Consider the following 9,007-nt stretch of genomic DNA (forward strand, 5'->3'; position numbering starts at 1 on the left):
GTATCTATAACTGTCTTGCGAACAAGTTAATATAACTATCGGCCTTAGTATGGTATTTTATGTACTAAAGTGTGTATAACTATCTTGCGAACAAGTTAATATAATTATCGGCCTTAGTATGGTAGTTTATGTACTAAAGTGTGTATCTATAACTATCTTGCGAACAAGTTAATATATTTATCGACCTAAAGTGCGTATTGATCTAATTAAGTTTTGAATTATACATGTTACCTTCCATTATTATTTTTCTTTATCCAACACATTTCTCTATTAGTTCTCACAATGTAATAAACCACAGTTAAAATTAGGGTTTTTTTTGTACATTTCTAAGATTTTGTCTAAACAATATCTGTCAAAAGTTCACAAGAAGTACATGCGCTGTTAGTAATAAATTGAAATTAGACTGACTATCTGATGTTCTATTTTAGTAGGGATATAAGTAAGAAACTACTTTTCTCGACGTGTTATTGATATATTTACGAGAATGACACTTGTTTTCACGTCTTTATAATTAACTGTTGAGTCAGTTGCTTAAGCCAATCACTCAATTTCATCTATCATTTTATCAGATCGGGTTGCAAGAGCGTATCCTATAGAAGCGATCATTTTTTGGATGTCTATCTATACCTCCCGAATAGATACACTAACTTAGTACAACACTACAATTTTTCGTCTCATTTTGTTGTAAAATGATAAGATAAGATAATTTTGTTTGATCACAGAACAAGTGGAAATAATGGTGATTGTCTCATACATTTTATTACAATTTGTAGTCACATTTTTTAAATCCCCCTCTCTCCCAGTATCTCTTCTGTGGTAAAACATCAGGAGACAATTATATACGAATTCAAATTATCTTTTATTAATCCTTTCGGAAATTCATTGCTCGTTTTACAAATACATAAAAATAGTAACAATACAAAAGGTAACAGATTACAAAACAGGAAAAAAACGTCATTAAACATGAGTAAACATTAACTAACCTTTTGCAAATCATCAGTTTAAAATGTTTATTAAAAAGTTGAATGACTTGTGGAAGGAAGGTTGGTGAGAGTGTTAAGTAGTAAATAATCACATTTCTGGTTTAATTAATCGTAGATGTAAAAATTAACAATTGTTTAAAATGAATAAGACTGTAGAACATTTAGCTATATGTAAATGTACCACTTCTTCTTACATTATAGTGTTTTATTGTTGTTTCTACATAAATATTTAAGATTTAAATCCTGAATACACAAGTTTCTTTGAGAGGTGTTATTATTCCTAATATATTAGTTAATCTTTAATGTGAAAATGTATTAAAAGTACCTTGATCAAATTTACGAGCAAGGTCTAACGTACTTAGTATTAAATGAAAATGCGATTTCTTATCCATAAACTAATGCGCATGCGCAGTTATTATAAACTCTGCCGCGTGCCTCAGGAACGAACTAATAGGAGGAGCTTTCGTACGGAAAATAATTTAGCGGAACCGATATGTAAATACATGCAGGACGTACAGACAAAAACATTCGGATAAAGTTGGGTTTCATCTGCTATAAACACCCACACTATATCATTATAAATATTTTTATTAAAAAATAATACATCAGCGAGATAGATAACAAACCATGATTGTATTAGACTGTTATGCTCCATGCTGTAATTAAATCACAGAAATTGTAAGAGTTAGTGAATTTGTTAAGCACTTAAAGAAACCTATTGAAATTAGTTCAGCTTTGCTAAAGCATACACAAATCACTTGTGAAACTTATCAACGCCGAAAATTACAAACGAGTTACAAGTGATAAATTATTCAAGAATTCATTTTGTTCTGTCCAGACGTCATTATTGTGGATACTTACGTTTATATCCCGGATACGGAACGCACAACATCCTCGTGTAAACTTAAATTAATTTAATTCCTTAGCTAAGATGTTTGATTGTCGTTTGTGGCAAGAGATATTTTTATACTATTGACTGTTTCCCATAAATGTGATAACGAAGTAATCGTCGACATCAATTACGTAATCCATTAATTTTTGGTGGGTGGGGGAAAACACGCACGTGATAATAAAAAGAACTTTAAACACTGTCCCAGTTAGTTATCTGGCCTACTGTCTGCAAACGCTTTGACCCACTATTTACCCAACTAGGGCATTTTTAATATAGAAAGTGTGTAACGATTCAAATAGAGATGTTCTTGACCAAATCTGATTATCTTTTCAGCAGGCGATCAAGTGTATATAATAGATAACATACTACGAAATGAAATGCAGCTCTGAACCTCTCTCTGGAGAGTAATTCAGAATACATAAGATGAGTTGGAGATGAATGATTCACAAATGACATACTAATTGACTATCAGAAGCATTATACAACTAGCTTGTTTAAAGATAAAATAAACATATTACGGATAATTACTGACTTGAATAAATGGTTGTTTTTCCATGTGTATCGGCCTAAATGAGGGTGATAAGGAATCGTGGCTATTAATGGCTGCTAGGGATTGAAATTCACTGATAGTTGCATTAGCTTTATCAATCTGCAGTAATAAAAATTGTCTGGAAAGCTACCATTCTCGAGAAGAATTCTTCGATAGATATCATTAACAGCGCTTTTGAAATGTGGATTTCGGCACTGCTAATAAAATGCAGCGTAATAATAATATGCTTAGCACCGGTGGAACCAGATGGCTTAACAATAAGAATTATTATAAATTATCTGCTATGCAAAACTACTTTACACTTCTTATCGTATTTGCTGAAATAAGGGATTAGGTTTGTTGGTGAATATTTGTTTAGAGATCCGACAATGTTTAGAGTACATTTACGTATGTTATATTCATTACTATTCCCCATTTGCGAGCATACACACATTTATTATCCTTATCATTTTCAAACAAAAAATTTTCCGGGTTTTTTTTTTTTTATTTCTCATCTGAACACACTATCATTGTAGGACCACCCATGACATTTCATTCCTGTAATTACGTAGAACAGCCCCGGTTGTTATGCGGACAAAGCAGCACCAAATGCCACATAAGTCTAAACCTCACTTTTGACGGTCTGTTCACCACGATGTAACACTGCTTCATAGCCGTGTCCTATTTAAACATTCAAATGTAAGAGGTGAGCGTGCCCGCGTTCATAATGAACTGTCTTGAAAAGTAATATCCAGTAATGTAATATACCCGCATAAAAGAAATTAACGTCAAAGTTTTGTGAAATGAGCAAGGAATTAAGCAGGTAATTAGTCAAAATAAAGCCTCAAAAGCAGAGGGACGGCACGGAAACCTATTAGCTATATTTCCTTTAAATTGTACAACAATAGAGATGTAGATTAAGTTAGAAGTTTCCATCGAGTTCACCGGTGATACGCGCTCCAACCAGTCGCTGATTCTTTCTTTAAAAGCACGTCTTGTTTTGTAAATCTCATCATTTTGTTTCCGTATTATTTAGATGACGTAAATTAAGGCCCAACGTTACAACACTAATTTTTTTGCATTTTTTTAAAAATGGGATTATTGGTATAGATATCTGAATAACAATTTCATGACATATTTTGAAAGCGTATGAGGGGATAGTACCTCTATGCTCAGCAGCCACACAGGGGAATGTGACAATGTATTATACATAATGGTTATCGTAGCATCGGAGTAATAAAGTCACCAGTTGTTTGGGTTTTAGATATCAACTACAGTAGGCCTAGGATAAGATCCTAAAGAATATTTAAATTTAACTAATTAAACTAGTAAAAGAAGAAAGACTAAAAGTGGGGGTTGTCCTCATCCACCCGAATTCACTGAATTGGATTTAAAAAGTTAGATTGGCTATGAACTCCAGAGGGCGTAAATATAGCAATCAATTTGGCAGCATGGCGCTAGCTTAGCTTTTGCTAGGCTCTTTGCATATAATGTTAGAAATCGACTAAAATATAGCCTAGGTAGGCCTACCCTCTATACAATATAATGCATTACAAACATAATGTGTATTTAACAAAAGTACTGCTACGGTTAAGTTAAGGCCTAGGCTCCTAGGCATACTAGCTAGGTAGGCTGAGTATTAGATAGGGTAAAGCATTCTGAATGGCCTCGTATTTACTTATAGATGACTGGTGTAGGCTAGTAAGAGAAAGAGGTGTGTACTAAAATATGGCGCGCAAAAGTCGTATTAAATGTGTAAAGCAGGTTACGTTTAAATTTCGGTAAAATTTGAACAAAAAAATAAATATTGAATCAAATGTCAATGTAATGTATCATCGAATTAACTAATTAATTTTTTTAATGATATCTCATAAAATTAGGTGTGAAAATGGTATTGCACAAAGCTGGGCAGGCTGAACTGATTCGTTCCAATCAGAAGGATGTTTATTATTCCCACCAAATTTATAAAAAGCTCTCTGAATTATGGCATATGTTTGCAGGTAGGGTATCACTGACTCAGATGCAGGTTCTTGTACAGGAAGTTGATATGTAAAAATCCATCAATAATAAACTACAGTATACAACATCCAACAATAACAATTTAACCTGTAAAAAACGGTTTAAATATTTGCATATACAGTAACTGTATGTTATTTAAAACCTGCTTGCTGGCTAAAAAGAAATCGCATAAATATCTTATTTACAAACAGCTTGCCAGCAGACATAATTTTTGATAGAGACAAAAGTAGGAATAAATAGCTAAAATGGTAAAGTACTGTATGGTATTAAACTGAAATAATTGGTCTTTGACTTTCATTTCATTCATTATTGTATAAATGATGTTTTTTAAATATTTATGTAAAATTTAGATTTGTCATCACTTTGTTTGTAATTTAAATGATGTAGAAAGAAGGAAAGTTAGTAGATGAATTATTAGAGTCATAAACAGCAATTACATTTTTCATCCATTTCTTTAAATCGAGTTTTTTTTTTTACATGATTAATTGGTTGTTATTAAAGGAGCAAGGTCTTGGATTGTGTGGCGAAAGGAAATTGATATCATAGCTAATGTGGCCTACTTTACTCTTACAACATTATCAGGTAAATCTTGACATTTAGTTTCTCAATCATGAGTACATCTATGGAATGCCAATTATTAGTTTATGACATCATCTCTATTAAAAGTATAATTAATAATAACAGTATAACTGTAAATGCCCATAAAGAAGGTTGTTCTCTGCTGAGAATGTGTGCTAGTAGTTTACCAATTGTAATAGCACGGTTGTATTTCATGTGGTATATATCTTAATCTCCCGATTTATTATAAAAATATTAAATTTTAAGGTGCATTAAATCACTGGGTAATAATTGTGGCATATACAGTAACTCTATATTAATTTTAAAACCATTTTACTTAATTTCATGACAAAATGATTCTAGTTTTACAGAAAATAAAAACTTTGGATTTAATTTTTATGTGCAGAGATCATCATCAGATCAAGTTATTCTTATGTTCTTATTGTATAAAATATGTCCTATCAAAAGTGTTTACTGAAACTATTTGTAAACCATGTCCTACAGTATCAAAATTACTTTAAAAACACTTTGTGTAAAGGTTGCCCATCAACATATACTAGACTTTAAAGACTAAAATATTTGTAGTTTAAACACTTGTATATGTATATAACTAGATAGTAATGGGTTAAAGTTAGCTTATTTTTTCATATCAATAACTAGTACTATAAATAGCGTATAAAGTATGCCCTACAGTATCCAAGTTATATAGAAAATTCTGTAAATTATGTACAGAAAAGAAATTCTGACATCTTTCTAAAAAATAATATTACTTTATTTAATCAATACTGTTGTTGTTAATCAGGTCTGCAAAGTTTAGGAGAAGAATATGTCAATGTTGTGCAAGTAAAGACTACTGAACGAAAGATACCATCACATAATGTAAGTTTGAAGGTTATGTGTTTTGTATATCAAAATTAATTTAATCAAATAGTAACATTGCTGTATGGTGTGAACAATTAATGATAAATGATATAATACTAGGATAAACACTTTATCCGGTTTTTATACTACAGTACTTTACCTTTCTTTGATAACAGCAAAGATTCACTCTTGTGTTGATGTACTCGCTAGGCCCATACCTCACAGATAAATTGTTAGTATCTCTGGAAAGGCGGCTGCAGCAACAAGAGCAAGAGGAGGCGTCAGGTCATTTGTCAGCTCATAAGAAAAACGCATTGCAATATTTATCAGTGCTTCGGAGTATAATTAGATATGTCTCTAGGGCACATTTAGCATGGTTTTATCTAGATGGAACATTTTACCATATAGCTAAAAGAATAGCTGGTATTCAATATGTAAGTACAACACAATTATTATATTCATTAAATCAGATGCATGTTAGCAAATTGCCAATATATATGCATAAAATAAAGGGTAATGAAAACTATAAAAACGTGTACTGTACTGTACCGTATATCATTTATTGTGTCACTAGTTGTCCCAACAATTGGTAAAACAAATATGGAAGAAATTGTTATCATAATTTTTATTAATTTTATAATTAGATGTAATTGAAAATAATATACCTGTAAACAAAATAACTTATCCATTTTTTAGAATTATTAGTAAATACTTAATGTGCTGGCTGTGGTTATAAATTGTTTTGAATTTGATTATGTTCGGTAGGAATGTTCTTAACTACCTCAGTAATAAATCATTAATAAAACTTTGTTTAGATAGAAATCTAGAATTTAGATTTATTGAAGATTATCTAAACACAAAATAATAGAATATAAATGAAATGTTGATTTATGTACAATTCTTCATGCAAATCTACAGACTACAATAACATGGCATAACTAGAGGCTACTCAGAGAGTACAAACCTCCGCCTACTGTAAAATTCCCTACATAAAATGTCCCCGGAAAATATATATATTATTAAGTGTAAATAGGCTAACTGCACACTACAAAGTTGTGGATGAGCGTTTGGTGTAATGGTTATGTATCCAGCCTCTCACAGCTGAGATCGCTTGTTCAAGTCCCACTGAGGTTTTTTTTTATTATTATTATTTTTTTATTACTTTTTTTTTTTGACCTTGATCTTTGACCCTTTAACCACAATTATATGATGAGTCATTGATCATTGTGGCTAAGTTTGGTGAGAATTGATAAAAACTGTGGTCTCTAGGCAGTAAATTAGTTTTTTGTTAGTTGTAACCTTGACCTATGACGTTTTCCCCTCAAATTCAAACTCGTCCGAGCTTTTGGGGCATAGATCATTGTGACTAAATTTGGTGAGAATCTGCTAAAAACTGTGGCCTCCAGGCTGTTCACAGACACACAAATATACAGGGTGAAAATATAACCTCTTTGGCGGAGGTAACTACACTATTTTGGGGATTTTCTCTGTTATTTAGTAAATTAATTTAACCTTCTTTACTATCACATTTAGAAATGTTTAAAATGACCATACATTTACTGACAATTTCCTGACTCAGTTTACTTTTACATTCATGTTATAATAGGTACTTGTACGGCAAGGTCACATGTCATCAGCATTAAAGCAAAGTTTTACGTTTTTGGGTTACATGGCATTAGCTCAGTTAATAGTTAGTGTTCTTTTGAAAAGTCAGTTTTTGTGGAATCAAATTGAGCAAGATGATAATAATCAAATGCAAAGTTTAAAGTAAGTAAACATTTGCTTAAATCTTAAAAACCAAGAAATATTTCATCACAAAATAATTATAACAAAAAATTGCATAATAAAAACAATAAAACATAGCATAATTCATTGCAATAATTTATATCATGATTCAACTTTAGCCGGTCATTTACAATATTCCCTTAAGATAACATCACAGTGTATAAATCATAGATACATTGAATAATACCCCTGTGTGTTATCAACATAGCCAACATTAACACATATATTGAGATACATAAGGATAGATTCACTTCTTTAATATATAATCAATTCTTATTTCATACTCCAAGTATATGAACAAATCACTTTCATAATAATCTGCAGGTTCAAAGGTCAAACTAAAGAATGCCAATATATACACTTTATTTTCTGCTACATTTTAGTTTCATGAATTAGTATACATCTTTCTAAACACAAGAATTTCAATTGCATATTTTATTTATCACTTTTAGTTACAATGTCACCAAGGAGAGTACATCTAATGCATCTCACTGCGCACTTTGTCTTGAAGAGCGCCACCATCCTACAGCAACTCCCTGTGGTCACTTATTTTGTTGGAAATGTATTGTGGAGTGGTGTTCAACAAAGGTAAACAGTTTATATGTGTGGACTGTAGTGTGAAAAGTAAAAAACTTGTATACCATAAATTATTAAAAGTGTAATTTAGGTAGCAGCAATTTTCTCTGAAGAAAATCACAAATTGCTTTTTTTTAAATCTATACCATATATCTATGCACATTTTTGCAAAATTCATTAGTAAAAATAATAAAATAGATATTGTTTTAATCCATTTGCAGCCTGAGTGTCCTTTATGTAGAGATGAAGTTCAACAACAACAACTAGTTCTTTTACAAAATTATATTTAAATGTTCGAGATACAGTAAAATAGATGATGTTGATAAAGCATTACTTACATTGGACCTTGATTGGATAGAGTGTGTCAGTTAATGGAATCTGATTGGTTGAAGTATTATGGTTTCTGAAATGCGGTTGGCTATTTAAACAGGGTTAGTGACATTTTATTAGCTAAAACAGCATAATTTGTGAAATTTGATTTAAATCAGTTCTAATGATGCCTTGAGTATTCATAAAGTGATTTCCATTATAAGTGTGATGATTGCAACCCTTAGTAAGTAGAAGACAGCAAGCTATACAATCTGTTTATTTGTTGAGATTTCTTTTGGAATTCATAGACTGAGCATGTAACTAAAGGACAAAGATTTGTTTGCTATTGAGCTAAATGCTACCAACCCTACACTGGTCATTTTCAATGACAATTCAAACCTCAGCTGTAACTTGAAGTCCAACTTAGGCATATTAGACCATTAATCTTTTACAAAACAACCATGAGGCTGGAATTGTGTACACATGTTTTATTCA

General features: G+C 31.3%; 1 protein-coding gene across 1 annotated transcript; it reads left to right on the forward strand.

Moving 5' to 3' along the window:
- Nucleotides 1-3,914: 3,914 nt before the first annotated feature.
- LOC140044386 (peroxisome biogenesis factor 10-like) lies at nt 3,915-8,563 on the forward strand. Its single transcript, XM_072088867.1, has 8 exons — nt 3,915-3,924; nt 4,285-4,404; nt 4,925-5,005; nt 5,784-5,860; nt 6,019-6,276; nt 7,449-7,609; nt 8,080-8,215; nt 8,425-8,563. The coding sequence occupies exons 2-8, from the start codon at nt 4,293-4,295 to the stop codon at nt 8,491-8,493; spliced, it is 894 nt and encodes a 297-aa protein (XP_071944968.1). The 5' UTR covers nt 3,915-3,924; nt 4,285-4,292; the 3' UTR covers nt 8,494-8,563.
- The last annotated feature ends 444 nt before the right edge of the window (nt 8,564-9,007 follow it).

This window comes from Antedon mediterranea, chromosome 3, assembly GCF_964355755.1.
Source record: "Antedon mediterranea chromosome 3, ecAntMedi1.1, whole genome shotgun sequence".
Lineage (NCBI taxonomy): Eukaryota > Metazoa > Echinodermata > Crinoidea > Comatulida > Antedonidae > Antedon > Antedon mediterranea.

What these genes read in the sequence shown, in the direction of transcription:
- LOC140044386 (XM_072088867.1), top strand. Translation starts at nt 4,293, where the DNA reads ATGGTATTGCACAAAGCTGGGCAGGCTGAACTGATTCGTTCCAATCAG. An exon ending in TACTCTTACAACATTATCAG is followed by an intron (nt 5,006 to 5,783) that starts GTAAATCTTGAC and finishes GTTGTTAATCAG; the next exon opens with GTCTGCAAAGTTTAGGAGAA. An exon ending in GAATAGCTGGTATTCAATAT is followed by an intron (nt 6,277 to 7,448) that starts GTAAGTACAACA and finishes ATGTTATAATAG; the next exon opens with GTACTTGTACGGCAAGGTCA.